Genomic DNA, 19,428 nt, shown 5'->3' with positions numbered 1-19,428 from the left:
GATTTCATCCTCCGCATTCGCCCCGGATCGAACATTATAATTCTGTCGGTGAGCAGCACGGAAGTGGCAAACGTACTCCGCCGCATCACGCAACTCGAATTGAACGGACGCGTGCACCAATTCAACACATACGTAGCTGACCCCGACAACTGCTATCGAGGTGTGGTTCACCAGCGGACACACCCATGGAACATTTAATAGCCAACATGCGAGTATGGACACACGGAGTTCAAATTGAACGAGCTCGGATGCTAGGCAAGTCATCCACAGAGCTCATTACGTTCACCGGTGGCTCCCTTCCCAAATGTATTTATTACATGGGAGGAGAGATGCGACTCCATCCATACAAGCCCACTGTTCAAATATGCACGGAATGTTTCCAAGCAGGACACCGACCGGATGTGCGCCCCCACCCGATCAACATCTGCAAAAAATGCAGCCTGAAGGATCCCCCCGCCCTTGGACACGAGTGTGTGATCAAATGCGCCGTGTGCGGGGCAGCAGGTCACGAGACTGGCAGCAACCAATGTCCACAGAAACTAAAGAACATTCGTTCCAAACACACCAATCGTCAGTCCCGCTCACGAGAGCGAGTGGGCCAGAAGAAACTGCAATGGTTCAGCTCAGAGGATGAGGAAGAGAGCCATCGCCACAAATCCACATCTCCCCTAACGGCAAACGAAGTAGGAGCCCATCCAGGGAGCCTTCCAGGGCCGCACAAGCGCGAGTGCCCCCACAGCACCAGCAGTCACAAAAGCCTCAGGTGAGCTGGGCAACGGTTGTATCTCCCTATGCTCCGCAACACACACCAAACATAAGCGAGATCCCGGTTATGAAATACTTAAACAGAAAAACACGCAGCTACGCGCACAACTTCGAGACGAGGAACGCAAACGACAGCGATCCGACGAGAAAATTAAGGAGCTAGAGGAACGCCTCACACGAAAAATACAACAGCTAGAATCAGATCGTAGACAATCAGCCACAGAACCAACACAAATCACCTCAAATACGAACACTCGCACACGTAGTGAACCAAAAACACCAACACCGCAAACGCCAAATACCGAAGCGCCACCTGCAATGGCCCAAATCCAGCTTTTCGTGGCAGAAACCTCTAAATCACTAATGCAAGAGATGATAACCCTCGTGAATCAGAAACTCTTAGATTTCCAATCACAAATGCTGGTAGAATTCGAGAAGCACAAAGAACAAGTGACGGAGCAGCTAAAGACCGCAGCCAAAACCACGACGACTAAGAAACGTGCCATAGCAGTCGGCGCCGGATCGGCCAAGACCAAGACGGCCCACCGCATAATTGATACGGACGGCTCGGACACCAAGATGTCAAATGCATAAATAACGAGTGGGAACCATGGCTACTACAGTTAATGAAAAAACAAAACCAAACAACCCAGAATAATTGGAGATCTGGCAATGGAATTGCCGATCCTTCGCTAGAAAGGCGGCAGCCCTCCAGAAGTTTATTAAAAGCTCTCAGATAGCTCCGGACATATAATATGCCTTCAGGAGGTTGGGCCCAAACCTACCCGACTACAGGGCTATTATGTTCTGAGCGACCCCCAAAATCCTAAAGTTGCCACGTTGGTGAGCAAGACAATCACGGCACAAATGATATTCCTGCCCCAACGTACCGGGGAAACAAATTCCGTAACGATCAGCGTGCTACTGCGGAAAAGACGCAAAGCATACAGCATCATAACAAACATTTACAGCCCTCCCAAAAGCAAAGTTCTGGACCTACCCCAAATTTTATCGGACACTAAGACCATAGCGGGCACCAAAGACTGGATTGCGATATTGGGCGATTTCAACGCACCACATACAATGTGGGGCTACGCGTCCACATCCCCCTAAAGGAGCCCTACTTGAACAATCGGTTGAGAACCTCGGCATGCAGACAGCAAACCACATAGGCACGCCCACATGCACAGGTAACAGCGTGAGCAGGGACACAACACACGATCGCGCGTACACGCTAAACATCAAAGACGCACGGTGGGCATCACTAAACGAAAACTTAGACAGTGATCATGATCTGACTCGTATTTCACTCTCGACCCCCAAATTACGTAGAACGATTGGCACAACGAAACTAACCGACTGGTCAAAATACAGGGAGCTCCAACAGAACCTCGACGCAGCAAAGACTCCCGACAACATACAAGAATGGAGAAAACTCATCCAATCAACACACAAGGACACTACCAAAACCATAGAGCGCACGTCGGATGCCCCCGTGGTAGATTCCCGCCTAGTAAACTTGTGGGACGAAAGACACAGATTAGTTACGCGTTGGAAAAAGCAACGCCTCAACAAACAGCTACGTGCCCGCATAACACTTCTAGCGGAGGAAGCGCAATGACACGCAGACGAATTAGCGAAAAACGAGTGGGCTACGTTCTGCGGGTCCCTCTCGAGGACCTTGGGAAGGGCTGGCACGTGGCGCATCCTTCGTGGAATGCTTGGCCCGGATCGCACACGCACGGAAAACAACAAATGACTCCAAATCATATCACAGTTTCCCAGGCACAGACACAGAACTACTAGAGAAACTTAAAGAACGATACATAGGACCACCACTAAACGAAGACGCTCCAAACGAGACGTGACCATGCCTTGGAAAGGCGAATTCCAAATTAGATGAACCTTTCACATATGCAGAAGTCATTGAGGCAGCTCAAGCAGCCGCCAGAAACTCGGCTCCTGGCCCTGATGCCATCACGAACGCGATGCTTTGGAACCTGGACGCTAGAGTCCTGACTAAAATCACAGAACTGTTCAATGACGAGAGCTGGCTCAAAGGCCAATTGCCCCCCGAAATGGAAACATGCTAAAATTATCATGATCCCCAAACCTAAAAAGACCCCCTCAATAGAGGCTCTGAGGCCCATTTCTCTCACGTTCTGCCTGGGTTAACTGTACGAACGAGTAGCACAAATAAGACTTCAGCGGTAACTTGAAGAAATAAGATGGTTTCCAAACACCATAATAGGGTTCCGTATGGGGCTATCCTGTCAGGACGCATTCTTACTGATCAGAGAAGTTTTAGCTAACATCGCCCGCGGAGAGGAAAGTCTAGTGCTCGCACTAGACCTCAAGGGAGCATTTGATAACGTTTCACACAAAACAATATTGGAGGAACTCGAATTGACGGGATGCGAAGAACGAACATACAACTATGTGCGGGCTTTTCTCGCCAACCGCACCGCCACAATAGGAATCAGTCAAATCACTTCCCAAAAGTTCAATATGCCCAGTAGAGGAACACCCCAAGGGGCAATAATCTCTCCTTTGCTGTTCAATATAGCGATGTGTCGCCTGGCGCGACAGCTGGACCAAATCCCCGATTTGGGTTACACACTGTACGCGGACGACATAACGCTGTGGGCAGCAGGGGGCTCTCTGGGACACAGAGAACAAGTACCACAACAAGCAGCCGAGGCAGTAGACAAATTCTTGAGGAGCAGTGGCCTCAAATGTGCCCCCGAAAAATCGCAAGTCATTCGGGTACACTCGGGAGCTACATATCCAACGGACCTGTCAACATTGTTGTGGAAGGACACACGGTCCAAGAAGTTAAGGCAATGCGGGTCATGGGTTTCTGGCCCCAAAGTAGTGGGAATGCATCCCACACCATCAAAACATTGAAAACCACCGCAAATAACATTGCGCAAATGATCCGTCGCATAACTTATAGGAAAGTGGGCATGCAAGAACACGACACGCTGAGGCTCGTCCATGCACTAGTGATAAGCCGAGTCACGTACGGCCTGCCCTACCACTTCCTTAGTCACGAGGAGGAAAGGCAGGTCGACGTCATAATAAGATCAGCATACAAAGCGGCCCTCGGACTATGCAAGGGGACGTCCACAGATCGCCTGCTAGCTTTAGGAGTACACAACACATTCGAAGAACTAAAACAAGCCACACTTATCTCCCAGAGGGAATGCTTGAGCTACACTCACGCAGGACGGGCCCTACTGACAAGGGCACATATTTCCCCACACCCACAATTTATCAGCGAGCACGTATTACCACTACCAACCTCAACACGAGCTCAAATAACAGTGGCCCCCATACCCAAAAACATGCACCCTGAATACAATAAAGCAAGGCGGAAAGCACGCGCACAACATATTAGAACAATGTATGAAAATAATCCCACGTACAACACAATATGCACGGATGCAGCCGCGTATTCGAACGTACACTCGAACGCCAGTGATGCCCAAAAGAACATAGGGAGGTTCGCAGTGGCAATCATCGACACGAAAGCACAGCAACAATTTACGGCATCCGTCAAGGCAGGTACTCCGGCGGCTGCCGAAACTTTCGTCGTGGCAATGGCCCTCGCTCACGCGGAACGCACGCAAAAGAGCGTCACCATAATAGCAGACTCACAAGAAGCATGTCGCCTTTTTCTCAGGGGCCACGTGACCAAAACATGTCACTCAATAATAGCGACGAAATTCGCCCATCATCACCGGATCCTGTGGTGTCCAGGTCATACAGGCCTTGAGGGGAACGAACTGGCCGATTCACTAGCCCGAGGTATTATTAACCAGGCAGACTCGACTGGGATGGTCCCAGGTAGCCACTGTAATGACCTCAATCCAACGAATGCCCAGGAGATTCTCGCTCATCAGCGTGCAACCAGGAAAAAATACCTTCCCCCTCTCCCACAACTCAGTGGAGAATAAGCCGCCAGCCTGCGCAAAATTGAGACTGGGGTATTCCCCCACCTTAAATTACAGAATGCCATGTTCCCCACTCGCTACAGGCCCGACTGCCCGTGGTGAGGAGGCATACCAACATTACAACACATTACTTGGGATTGTGAATCACACCCGTTTGATAAAACACCACACAATGGAGCAATGGGAGGCACAGCTAACCAGCTTAGACCTGGCGGGACAACAGTCCATAAGACAGATCAAGCGGGCGGCCGAGGCCAGCGGGGCCTTGGACTAAAAGGTCTCCGACCACTGCACGTTTAAGCCAATAAATGTTTCTCTCTCTCTCTCTCTCTCTCTCTGTGTCACTCAGGGAATTTTGCAAAGGCACTCAGGGAAAACCTGGAAAACTCGGGGAGTTTGTAAATGTCATCTTGGTAGACACCCCGAGTCTGAAATATTAGAAAATATACACATAGTTCCTAGTTCCCAACTCTTAAAAGTCAGATTGCGCAAAAGGAATTATTCTGAAAATTTCTTGGCATGAATATTAACCATAATGATGCCGCATGCTATGCGGGAAAGCAGTAGCTTTGCAAGTGTGAAAACAGGTAAGTTCCTATTGTACAGGGAGCATTTGTTTTTACTCATTGCAGCAGGCACTTGGTTTGTTTTTTACTGCATTCTTTAGGCTTGCAAAGCAATGTTAGGTCAGGGAGCATGCAGAAGCTTCCCCTTACTTGATTGTTGCATTCAGTCAGCTTTTTTTGTGTGAGCAAGGTGGTCTAGTATGTGTTCAACTGCCACTATAGCCTATGCAGGCTTTGTTCAGTTCCTTTACAGTGATGTGGAGCATTGCAAAATAGTGTACAGTAAGGAATAAGGGCATTTGCGCAGGTGGTTTTTAAAACATAGGAGATATGGCAGCTATCAAGCTTCAATCAAAGGTCGGTTTGACATGAACTGCTTCTTCTTGTGTGAGTGAAATCCCCACACGATAAAAAGGATTGCTCGTAGTTGTACATATGCTGTCGAAGTGCTGATGAATAAAAGTAGCCTACTGAGGGAGGAGTAAAGTTGCACTTGATATTAGTCAAACACAATTACGAAAATAACACACACTAATGAGCATCTACATCGTTTGAGACATTATTGAAACAACCTATACATCGGATCTAAAAATTGACAGCTCGAGAGAAAGTTCTATGTCTTCACTATTCGTGTCGCTTAAAAATTATGTTGCTGAGCCGACCAAATCGCAAATTTTGTGTCGTTTTATTGAAGTGCTAGGGGCAGTGGAAACTACCTTTCACAATAACCTCTAGTCTAAGTTTGTTTCCAGACTCCCCAATCTGCCAAAAATTGTCAAATCTGCCAAATAGCTGAAGTTCAGTCATTTCAGACAGTGCAGGATATTGCTAGTATAATACTTCGAACGGAAATGTTTAACAAAGCATAGAAAAACTGTCAATCAAATTGATTGACTTCTATAGGGGTGGTAAAAAAGAGGTACAACGCCACCTTTCAGAAATAAGCGCTCAAAATCTGCAGTGAAGTTTATTCAACTTATTATGTTTCTCTGCTTCAAAAATACAGCAGGAAAACTGTTAACCGATGCTGCTGTCGAAAACTATTATAGCATAGCAAATGATTTTCCCATAATATATTGTGTGTATTGTCGCACATTGTTCTAGTGATAAGCAGTGCAATGTGCATTGCTGCAAGGTGGAGACATTTACTTGTTGGCTGATGTGCTTCCAGTATGCTGATCCTGTGGCTGACCTGCTGGACAAGTGGGGTGTCTTCCGGGCACGGTTATTCCGGGAGTCTTGTGTCTTCTACCGAGGAAACTACGTCAAGGTGCGAATTCTGCACTCCTCCGCTGTTGCCCATGAGGTCGAGATTAGATGTTTGAGAATTAACTAGATGCTTTTCACCTTAAATCATCCTGCAGCAGCAAACTCTTTACACAGGGTGAAACAGGACACAAGAAGGCTCACGTCTTAAAAACTGTCACTTTATTCAGATAAGTGTGGTCTCCTGGCACAGGAAAGCAGGTGGGACTGAACCAATATGTGCACTGTATGCAAAACATGTTTATTATGTGGGATGTGGGTATGAGGATGGCAAGGCTGTCTTGCTGTTGGTCTCTCAAACAATACAACTGAATTTTGGGAGTGAACTGTATGTTTCACTTATATGCTAGTGGGGCTATTGTGTTGCACATTTTCGGCACTGTGTTCATCATGCCCTGGTTATAATTAACTAGTACGTGGATTTTTGAATTGCCAAGTATTCACTTAATTGAATGATGTCAATGCTTGCCAGGACTGAATGGTAAGCCCAACCAATCCAGTTTTTCAAATTGAAGAGTGTAAGCAGCTTTTTCTCCTGTATTCAGAAATGCACCTTAACTTGAAGCCACGACTTGACTTGGTCAAATCTGGCTCAAGACAATGCCTGACTTGAACATGCCTAAGGCAATGCAATGAATCTTAAACCAGGGTGTCTACCAACTGGGAAAACCAGGAATTCTCAGGGATTGAGTAGTCTGAAAAAACTCGGGGAAAACTCAGGGAATTTATGCTTATCAGGGAAAATTAGCTGTAATTTTATGGGAACGAAAGTCGCGGTAATGCTGGTTCGAGTAACAGACAGGAATCGTAATGAATAATCTTTGACGCTCTGTGGTCGGCTGGAGGAGTTGCCAGTGTACAGTCAACGACCGACTTTCCGGATGCCCGATAATTCAGACGGCTTCGCGGCCCCATCACGTACCCCATAGATTCAATGGATCAGAACATCCAAAATTTCGGACACAAAAATACCTGAAAGAGCATAGGTTAGGGCGTGTTGGTATTCCATAACTGAGGTTCTTTAGCGCACGAAAAGGGACGAGAGACAATGGCAAGACGTGGACACAGCGCTATCCACGTCTTGCCGTTGTCTCTGGTCCCTTTTCGTGCGCTGAAGAACCTCAGCAAGAACACCCTTCGCCATCCGATTTTCCGGACTTTTTTCTATGACCGCAGGTCCGAAACGCCATTAATCAATAGCTTTGACATTCGCTATTAAGCTTCTTGCTGTTGGGTGCCATGTTTTTCATTGAAAGAATTCGCCGCTGTCAGCAATGGCACCGATTCTGCATTTGTGCTCCTCGTGATTGGCTTTAAAGCTTGGAAGGCACAGTGCGTTTCATAATGTCGGTTCCCATCTTCGCCTCTGTACAGAAATGTTACTTGGTGAACCATACACAAACGTATCGCGGTGTAGCATAACAAGCATGGGAATGGGCTATTGCCACGCGACACAGTATGTATTTTTTAATTATACACGCGTGCACCTGGTATCTCCTGTCACAGTATGAGCGCCAATATGCCTAATATGTGTACAGGCAGACCTTCAGAGCTTTTTTGGATTTGCCTGCAGTGAGTTTAGCCCTTAAGGGCAGTAAAAGACATAGTTTCATTTACTAAAAGACATAGATACATTCTTGCGGCCCTTAAGGAGTCCAAAATATTGGATGATGACTGTACAACTGACCAAGAGGATGCTTCAAATGGTCCGTTAGGCCAACACGCGTCGGAAGGTGGACAAGAACAGAAAGTACCTATGCATTGAGGAATGAACAGGAAAGGAAGCGTGCTGGCGCCATTTTGAAGAAGCTTGAGCTCAAAAAACAGTGTTGGCTGATGCCGAGATGCAGGTGTCCCTCAATCCAACCAATATAAACTCTTTAAAGCAGTGAAGCACAACAGTTAGACGTGTGGGGGCTGAGAATATGTCAGGACAGGTGAGGTTTACTTACGAGCTACTGAGAGAGAATCTCAAATGTGACAAAGTTCGGGCCTCATACCACTGAGCTTGCTATCAATAGATAGAAATAGCTCATATTCGAAAATATTTTCTTCTGTATGCATCTCCTTTTTATTTGTATTTGAGAATGTCCGACTCGATTTGCAATTTTTTTCGAAGACATTTTATTTCCTGTGCATCTTACTAACCCCTCTCTTTTATTATCTTTTTGAATAAAGTAAGCATTACTTACTTAGTATTTGAACTGAATTGTTTTTTTTTCACATGCTTACTAGAGAGCGACAGCATCAGGTGACATGGTTTCAGCCCGTCTTGTCATAAAACATAGTTCTGCATCACCCAGGGAGTTTTGCGAGGGCACTGAGGGAAAACCTGGAAAACTCAGGGAATTTGGAAATGTCAACTTTGTAGACACCTTATAAACATATCCACTCAACGTGCTCTCTTGAGCTTGGCGTGGTCAGGTCAAGTAGCAGCTTCAATATCAAGGTGTATATCTGAATAGGGGGGTTACTCTATATAATTGCCTATCTGACAGGCATATGAGGTGGACGAGTGAAAGATGCTGTAACCAGGCATATGCACTCTCATTGTTGGGAAGTGCAGGTCACTAGCTGGCAGCAATCCACATAATGCTGACCTAAAGACTACATTTGAACCCTCATATAACAATATGTTAGTTGGTTATTTATTTATTTATTTCATACTGTCAACCCTCTGCTGAGGGTTCTTTGAGGGAGGGTTTTAAATACAGACAAACCATATGCTGTATTTACTCGATTCTAACGTGCCCTCGATTGTAACTCGCACCTGTTTTCCGTGACCAAAAAAAAAAATGTGAGAACCTCGATTGTAACACACAGCCATTTTTCATGGCAAAAAAAAAAGAGTACAATAATGCGCGCCTCATGCTTACATATAGAAATACTATTTTCTCTCATTTGGAAAAAACATTTATTCCCAATACTAAAGTTACGATAAATAAAAACAGAAATGGATGCGGCCTACCTTGCCACAAAGATTTTCACTGCGCCAGGACGAGTCGCATGGGGCAATAGATATCACTTGTCATCGCTATCAGACAACTCCTTATCACTGTCAACAGACCAAAGCATTTGATCCTCGGTGCCATCCATGGCAGACGGGATCATGCACCATGCATCTTTCACCCATCCAGCAAAGTCCTGCAGTGAAGCACGCTTCATTTTATTGGCAGGCGTGAATTCGTGGCAGCCACTGACAAGCCATTCGATGTAGAGTGCCTGAATTCTATCTTTCACTGGCTTGTTCAAACAAACATCGAGCGGCTGGAGCTGCTATGTCATGCCACCGAGTATCACGACAAGGTTGATGTTGATGCAGCCAACTTGTCCTTGATGCGCTGGTCAAGGTGGCACCTGAAGTCGTCGAGCAGAAGTATCCCACGCAGACCCAAACTGCTGTCGGGTCTCTTCCGCCAAACGTTATCAATCCAGTCAGTGACCAAGTCCGTGGTCATCCAACCTTTTTCATTTGCGCGCACAGTCATGCCACTCCGGAACACGGTTCCTTTCAGAAGCGTCTTCCGTCTGAAGATACGGGGGCAGCTTGTGCCCATCCGCAGTGCAACAAAGCATTGCGATGACTAGTTTTTTCGTGGCTGGAAGACAAAACGCGCACTTGCTTCGCCCCCTTCTTTTCAACGGTTGTGGTAGCAGGCATGTCAAAGTAGAGTGTCGACTGATCGGCATTTCCAATTTGTCCGAAGTGGTAGCCGTTTCTGTGGCGCAACTTCAAAACATACCGCTGAAAACTGCAATTTCTCTTCATATTCTTCGGGAAATTTTTGGCATATCCCTGTCCGCTTTCGAAGAGAAAAGCCTTTTCTTTTCATAAAATTTGATAGCCAGCACCTGCTTGCTTTGAAGTCACTCTGCATTAGCCCTTTCTGTAGGGCTAACTGCATCGCACATACTTTGAGCAGATCGGCCGTCTCACGCCGCTGTTGCACACATTCTACAAGCAGCTCTTCTATTTCGACGAAGCGGCCCTGCTTCGGTCCACTGAAACCCTTCCTTGTTGCTTTGCTGGTGAAAATATTCTCCTCCTCTGTTTACGCCAGTCCGGCATGCAAGTTTCGAGAGCTCCGAACGCTCGTGATGCGGCCATCCGTCTCCGCGCACATGATAACATTCCTTTTAAATGCGGCATCATGGGGGACTCGCCGGGTCTTCGCTGTCAGCACTTCCATGCTGATTGAATAAATGCAGAAAACGGGAGGACAGGCGGTAGACTAGGTTACACTAGTGCCTGGTTACACATACAACACAGAGGTATGCACATTGAGGAAGCTGTGGCAGCTAGGCTAGAAGCGCGTATGAGGCGGCCATTTTTCGAATGCCGATGGCGATATAGTAACACGGATTCTGGTCGTACTCGAATTTTAACGTGCATGCAATTTTCGGACCCATTCTATCTGAAAAAAGGTGCACGTTAGGTTCGAGTAAATACGGTATACAGGTGCATTAAGCGGCAGCGGACTCACATGTTTAATGATTTATCAAATTGACAAACATCACTGGTATTTGCCACAGAACTTGGTATTGCGTTCCAAAGTTCAATCACGGCAGGGGAAAAAGAAAAGCGAAACACATCACTGTGAGCAAAGTATGGTTGTAAGACATATTGGTGATTAACACGACTTCTTCATTTCCCTGGTAGTTACGCGTACTCATCTTTGTTAATTTTTAAATGCCCATGTAAAATCCTAAAAAACACTTTGACACGATTCTTTTGCCTTCGTGCTTCTAGTGTTTCCAATTCGCAAGACTTCAACATCTGTGTGACGGAATCTAAACAGCGGTACATTGCGCATGTGAAGCGCACAGCGCGATGTTGAATTTTTTCTAACCTTTTAGTCATTGCATTCTGATAAGGGCTCCAGATGACTGAGGCATATTCAAGTAAAGGTCTAACAAAAGTTTTATAAGCTATCAGCTTTACATCTCGCAAAGCTTGATCTAGTTTTTGCCTTAATGGGACACTAAAGTGAAAAATGATTTCTTCTGCATCAGTAAATTACTGTTCTACAACACCAAAAACACCACTCTTATAATGATAAGACGTTTGGTAAGCCAGAAAAAGCGCAAGAATGAAATACGGGTGGCGGCGCCTACTTACTAGTTTCCGCACGTGGGGGCTGTGACGTCTTGGATTTTGGTGGCATCTGCTAGGGCCTACTAATTATATATAGCGGTACAGATTGACTACATTATGTTCTAAAGGAATGAAATATTAAACATGGCAAGTTTCGGGAACCTTTATTCAGCCAACGCGGCCCAAATACGAAAACATACTTTGGAATCCCTGACGTCATGCTGACGTACCGGCACTGTGGTCGGCACAAAATTCAAATACTGATACTTGTACCTTCATTTTCTTGACTAATAATCAAACTATTTTTTTTTTAAATGACTGCCTGCAGGGTTCTCAAACAATGCTTCATTAGTCTAAACATTGTTTCGCTTTAGTGTCCCTTTAAGAAACCTAATCTCTGGCTCACCTTCGAGCACACATTTTCTATGTGCGTATTACGTGACCATATTTCAGTGCACTTACGATTTTCCTGCCCGACGTATTGAAACTGCATCCAGACATAATGAAAAGATTTTTCAAAGCATCATAGTGTTATAATGAACACTTCAAGCACAATCTAGGTACATAATGAAAAAAAATTTTATTCAAGCATTGTAGAATGTTTAGGAGAGCAGACAAAAAGCTTTCGACAGGATTGACTGGGTCTGTACCCCTACAAATCGTACATAGGTAGTCATAAGAACGCAGTCTAACTGAACAGGTTACAAATTTTCAGTACGTATGCATTAACAATAGGCGTAAAAAATACTGATATTGTCTAGCACATCACATAAGGCAGCCATATAGAAATATGTAAACAATGACAAATATCAGATTGGAAAGAATATATAAAACAGCAAGCTTACAAATGAGGTTAAAATAGTGTTCATAGCATGAGGTACAGGATATACAAGAATGCGGGTAGTGAGGAATGCAAAATTAAGTCAGATATCCAGATGGCATATTGCAACCATGAAAGCTTAAAGACTCTTGTGAGAATCAAAAGTATCTTGTGTGCAAATTTCTGAATAATATTAAGGAAATATCATTATTATTAGTTCAGTTAAGATGGCAAGCAAAGTTTCAATTTCTGTTTTCCATAATTTGTATGGCATACTTTTCACTTTTCAGGTTTACGTGTATTGTATAAAGGAAGGTTTTTTTCAAGTCCCGCCAAGCTGTCTAATGTATTGGTATTCCTAGATACGTCACATTTGTAATGTCGAGCAAGCCTGTAGGGATACAATGATTTCACTTAAAGGGCCGCCCCTTACCAGGCCCCATAGCAAATTTTGGTTATACCATAGAGTAACATAGTATACGACAAGAGCGGACACTCCCATAGGCACCTGCGGCCAACTTTGGCTGTCAGCGCACCAAGCGGAATCGGCGAAATGCACCACCTCCAAGATGGCCGCCGCACTCTCAAATCTCTGAGGCCTTGATTTCAGTTTCGGTTTACTTACGTTGCATTCATCGGGTAGTTTCATGCAGTCGTTTGGGTGCCTGTTCATATTTTGCGACGACCAGCACACGAAACTGTGCGTGTCTTTACGCACACAATTTCAACTATAACAACACAATTGCAGCAAGTGGTAATGAGGGAGTACAGCTTTATTGTGCGAAATATGCTTCAAAGGCATGCTGAAATTTAGTTCAGTGCAATGAAGGTGCATACACACATGAAAATACAGCACAATATTTTATTTGTGAAGAACAATATGCGAGACAGAATACACAAGACTATACACGAAGATATATATCTTGCAGAAAGCAAGCCATAAGAAAACGAATTATTGGCATGGTGGCAATAAACTGTTGCACAAGCAGAATAACACAACCGAGTAATGTTATACATGTCTGGATAATGAAAAAGTACACATATACAATAAATCTGCCACAAAGTGGAGAATGCATTTGAAGTGAAAATGGGCTATAAAAATGAAATTGTCCTTGCCCTGTACTTATAGGAAAAAGTAACAAAATAAGATGTTGCTTGACAAGAGAAAGTGACACACATCGAACCATTTTCATGCAAATAATGAGCAGCTAATGCAACTCCAGTTTATCCGAAATGATTGTAGCTGTACAGTTCCCCGAAGCTTTCAGCCACAGCAGTCAGCAAGCATGCACATGAGACACAGTACGATCGCGTACACACACAAAGTACTACAAGTAGAAAAACCCGCGATGTGTAAGCCTACACAGTTCTCACCTGCTTAACCATAACAAAGTAAAAAAAAAAAAGTGGCACACAGATTAGCTTTATCACATTACGTGGAAATAACGTAAAATCTCTAGCAATTTGTAGCTCGTCCAAACAGTAAGATATTGCAATTATTTAATACAAAAACACTTGTTTACAATTCTGTCACAAGGAACTCAAATTTAGCTTCTGCAGTGTCACATTTGCCTCGTGTCGCAGCACATCTCTGATCACTGTTGACACCCATTGCTTTTGCCGTTTGGCCAGTGAAGCTTTGTCGTCCATTTGCACGTTAACACTCCCAAAAAACTCAATGAAAGAAATCTGTCTCACGACTAATGCACTGAGTGCAAGCAGACACTTTGTTATGTGCGAACCTGCCCCAAGTCAAGGATCCCACCTCTAACTTGTCAAGCTGCAAGCCAGTAAGTGACTGAAATGGAACTTTATAGGCTGAAACGAATGCCAACAACAATGAAACGAACATGCCAACATAAGTGTATGCGGCATAACATCCTTAGGTATTTTTTTCTCGACAGCCTGCTGAACAGAATTAAAACGTTATGCAGGATAGCTTGTCATACGAAACTGAGCAGGCACTATGCCAGTGTGCTACACTTTCAACAGTGGAAAGGAACATGGCAAGCATTTTGAATGTTCGAGCAGATGCCAATGAAGCTTGTCAAGTTGTCGCCCATTTGCATGTTAACACTCCCCAAAGACTCAAAGAAATCTGCCTCACGACTAACGCGCCGAGGGCAAGCACAGACACACTTTCTGTTATGTACGAACCTGCCCCAAATCAAGGATTACACCTTGAACTTGTCAAGCTGCAAGCCAGAAAGTGAGGACTGAAATCTAACTTTATCCAGGTTACGATTAATGAAACGAAGATGCCAACATAAGCGTATGCGGCAGAACATCCTTAAGAATTTTTCTCGACAGCTTGCCGAACAGAATTGAAACGTTATGCATGATAGCTTGTCATACAAAACGGAGCTGACACTACGCCAGTGTGCTACACTTTCAACAGTGGAAAGGAAGAGGGATTCCATCTCCTGGAACATTTCAAAGGCTCTGTCAGATGGAACAGTTAAATTCCCATACAATTTACCAGGGACATGATAAGACTTCAATAACATAAAGTACTAAAGTACGTACTTATGTGGTTGTGTTGTCGTCTTGCTCATCCTTGAGAATTCCTGAACAGTTGCAACCCTTTTCACACTTTTCAAGAAACTTTTTTGTGAGGAATCCAGCGACATAGTACAAAGCTGAATCATCAACTATGTAAGATTCCTTCAGTGAAGCAAGTGTGTGTATATCCTGAAGTGGAGGAAAGTCCTCCGGACGAGAAGGCTGTACATGATCGGCAAGCAAAGGGCTCCGCAACGAAAATGGGGAGAGCTCTTGAAGAAGGACAGACTTGTCCCCTTCAACATTTCCTTTGCCTGAAAGATTCATGATTTTCTGGACCATAATTTGTTTTAGACCACACATAAAGTGGGGGACAGTGGGATTTGTGTGCACCCCTGTCTCTGCCTAATACAACCAAACATATTTTCCAGAGGGTCCTGTTGTAGCCGCCTCGTAAGGAGGAAGCTGAAGCCGTACTTGTTTAAAAGCTCATCCCATAGCAAAAGAATTGCTTTTATGGTCACTTGCCAACCAGTAATTGTCCGTGGTTGCCGTCTGCCTTCAAACTTCCAAGTAGCAACCCAATGAATGGCGGCCTCAAGAAAGTCTACTACGTCAGATTGTCCTTTCCTGATTGTGTAACGCATTTTTTTTAGGATTTCTTTTTGGGCTGGAGCTGTTCAAGGCATCGAAAAGTTTATCTATTCTGTCGCAAAAATTCACTGTGCAAAGCGCAGTGTCCGGAAGTTCTTTGACATAAACAAGTGCCGTAATGGCAATGGAAACTGATGCACTCAATACCTGTGTTGCCCATTTGACTTTCATATTGTTGAATGGTTTCTAATAGATATGTCTCTCTGTTAACTTTGGCGCCAATCTAAGCCGCAGCTCATGTGTCGAATGGTACAATTCAGTTATGTGCGCCCAGTTAACAACCTCATTTTGAATGTGCAGCTTGTGCATTTGCAGGCTGTTTCGTGTTGTTTTCACAAGATGTGGTACATCAAAGATGAGGAATATACGATCTCCGTCAACAGTGAAAAACGGTTGCACCATAGACACGCCAAGCTGTCGAGCTAAGCTCACATTGCAGACTCCCTGGTCACATATGAGGGCTTTGACAGTTACTCCAATCTCCTTTAGTTGTTTAATAAGGGACATTATCAGGCAACACAGTTCTGACGATGGTGTTGATGCATGGCCAATTGTGTAGGCAACTGGCTGAACCCATCTCAGCTATTCCAGAGAGCAGAACAACCATGGCTTGATCTGCAATGGTTGAAGTGCGCTCAACACCATTGTCAATGAATCCTTGCACAAGATCTTGGGTTGAATCATAGGCCAAATTTTTTTTCAGGATCATCTCGTCAAATATCAGGGAACAGACATGATCCTGCTCACACCACGATCTAGTTACCAACGAAATGGATGGCATTATCCCCGGAATTATTCCAGGTGTCATTTTCACGTTACAGAGCCACCTCCGAATAGAGCGTTCAGTGGGCAAAGTTAGAAATGCAGACAAATACCGATATGCTCGTGACCCACGAAAATGCAAGTGCAGTGCAAATTTCTTTATCCACTGGCCAAACCGTCTTCCTTTGCCTTTTCCGTTAAGCTTAGCGTGGCTTTTTAACAGCTCAAACATTTCACCTGTGACATGGTGTCATTTTCACGTTACAGAGCCACCTCCGAATAGAGCGTTCAGTGGGCAAAGTTAGAAATGCAGACAAATACCGATTCACCTGTGACATGAGCACGCATGACACCGAGTGCTTCATCATCTGTGAGGGGGGTCTTCACCTGTCGTTTCTGCAGCCTGGCAATTGTCTTCTTATATTTGGAGACCTGCCCCTGAAGCCGCCTGATAATGTCCTTTGGTCGACGGGTGTGCTTTATAGCGAGCGTAGCGGAGATGCTTGCAGAAGCTAGATTGAAAGAGAAACAAAAAAGAAATAAATGTTTAGCAATAAATGAAAGTACAGTGCACTACTGAACATGAGTTATTAGGTTTGTTCAATTCCCCTGCACTGCAGTGAACCAGTTAAGAGCAGCGCATGAGAAGGTCTGAAATTTCTACAGTGCAGACGAACATTGGTGTGACAAAACGTGACATCAAGTGCATAAGCTTGAGAGGTCCTGAACCGCAAGCATGATCGGCTGCAGAGGTGCAAATATACCCTGCACCTGTGCAGACACAGCAAACTTGCATATGCGGGGCTTCAATAGCGCTTGTGTGCGTGCACCCTGTCGTTTGCTGCTTCACACCTGTACATCTGTACCAAGTTGGCAGCGACAGCAGAGAAGGCGCACCAAAATCATGAATCGTTTCTGCACCTTTTCAAATGAACGACCTGATTCAGAGGGCGCCATTGCTGCTCCGCTGAAACAAACGACAGGGTGCATCCTCTCGTGAACTGGTTCAGGCGAATCAGACAAATTTCATTTACTCTTTACAGCACACGTTTGCTCTCTTGTGTAACCTGTGCTCAGACATTGTGTGCTCCACACAACCGGCTTCATGCATTCTTGCACATATTGAGATCACAGTAAGATTGGCTGAATGTGCAATATAGTGGTTGAAAATCATGAAAACAAAAAGTACACATGCAAAACCTCGAAAGAACCTGTAGCAGGGGCAGTGTCATGGATTAATGCTAAAAAAACTCACCTTCCATGCGAAAGATAGCCTGTCCTATTTTTTAAATCGTTATGGTTGTAGCAGCTGAAATATCGACCCACCAGATATGAAAATTTCATGCAAGCTGAAGAGATATTTTGGCCCTCTATTATTTTTTCTTTAGGATGTTGCCTTTTGTTCTTGGAGCACGGTTGCACTCTTGTTATGTCGAGCATAGAATTAATTTTTTTCCTACAGTGATCACAATAACGAGCCTAATAAGTTGCCTGACAATGCTAATTTCACGACCAAATTTGTTTTGCGACAGCTAAGCTCTGCTCCTGTCTAACAAAATACATAACCAACTCCATGCTGCAGCACATATGACGCAGCAATTTATGCTTGTCAGATACAGCGACTAGAATCTCTCATTCCAAACATCACAGTGGACTGACAAAGCCAGCTCCCTGCTACTTTTCCCCAAATACTTTATTAATTATGCATGTTACCAGTTCACGAACCTTCTGCACATTGTACAGTAAGCTGCTGGCATGCATTTATTGAGAAAAAGGAACATTTCAAATATTTTCTGTCACCTGCTACAAAGGACATTAAGACACACTATGTGATAAGAGATTAAAGCCTAGCATCACGAGGCATTTCCAAAAGAGAAAACCCTTCATTATTACACCACACCTGCAAACTTCCTCGATGCAGCTGCTGCTTTGTCTATAGTGTATCCTGTTCTCGCACACTGACTGTCAAGTTACTTTGCACAAAACATTGACTGAAGGCCAAGAAAGACAAAACTTTACAGCAGGAATTCTGTGATGCAGTTAACAACATGCAAAACTGGTATTCGTCAGGTCAGTTAACAATGTGCATGAAGTAATGATGTCCATGACTATTCCTTATTTATGTTGCAAAGTAAATGTAGTCAGGTTACAAGACAGCTTACAAGATGGTTCCCAGGGACCTGTACTTCGCCTTTTGTAGCTGGCACATGGAGCTGGTTCTGCAATACCACCACAAGAAAAAAAAAAGGACAATTAGACATGGAAACAACTGGCAGCAAGAAATAATCTCTCACCGTCAAGTGCAGTGCATGAAGTCTTTGCCACAGCTTCTAAAGGGCTCTCGTGTTTGTCCCTCGGGTGTGGTTCTGCAAAGGAAAAAAAAGATTAGGCACATAAGCAGCTGGGAGTGTAGAGATTCCAGGCACTCCATAGGACTTTGGTTGTCATTGCCGTCGCGTACAGTCGGAGAATGCTGCAGAGATTCCACACACTCCACAGGACTGTGGTTGTCGTTGCCGTCGCGTACAGTCAGAGAATGCTGCAGAGATTCCACGCACGGCACAGAACCTTGGTTTTCATTCTCATCGCATACAGTTTGAGAATGCTGCAGAGATTCCACGCACGGCACAGGACTTCGGCTTTCATTGTTGTCGCATACAGTTAGAAATTGCTGCAGATATTGCAGGCACTCCACAGGATCTTGGTTTTCATTGTCGTCTCCTACAGCTGTTTCTGCTGTAGAAACATGCTGCAGTGGGTATGAAATGAATACTGCTTACCATGTGGCAGGATTTCTGCAGGCTCTGCAACACAATCCAGAGGCTCTGCAATGTGTAGAGGCTATGAAGCACTCGTGCATGAGCTTGATGCTTGGACATCTGTAAATCACATAAATCCCGAAGTTGCCATTGTCAAGAACTTTTCTGTCTACAAGGTCGCCACACATGCAATTGCTGCATCAAGCACCAAGACTGATAGGGGTTCCTTACCCTCAAGTCCAACACAAGGCCACATTCTGTGAGTGCCTGAAGGGGAGGACCT

The 19,428-nt window shown here is 44.7% G+C and overlaps 1 protein-coding gene across 1 annotated transcript in view; it reads left to right on the top strand.

The window, feature by feature from the left end:
- Nucleotides 1–19,428, top strand: part of LOC139049915 (carboxy-terminal domain RNA polymerase II polypeptide A small phosphatase 1-like) — a 293,498-nt gene that overhangs the window by 174,126 nt on the left and 99,944 nt on the right. The window contains exon 6 of the mRNA XM_070525805.1: nt 6,459–6,557. Coding sequence (XP_070381906.1) covers nt 6,459–6,557 — 99 coding nt within the window. The remainder of the gene's footprint in view (nt 1–6,458; nt 6,558–19,428) is intronic.

Source organism: Dermacentor albipictus, chromosome 1 (assembly GCF_038994185.2).
Source record: "Dermacentor albipictus isolate Rhodes 1998 colony chromosome 1, USDA_Dalb.pri_finalv2, whole genome shotgun sequence".
In the NCBI taxonomy this organism is placed as follows: Eukaryota; Metazoa; Arthropoda; class Arachnida; order Ixodida; family Ixodidae; genus Dermacentor; species Dermacentor albipictus.
The sequence above is the reverse complement of the archived record's forward strand: the minus strand, read 5'-3'. Positions and strand labels throughout refer to the sequence as shown.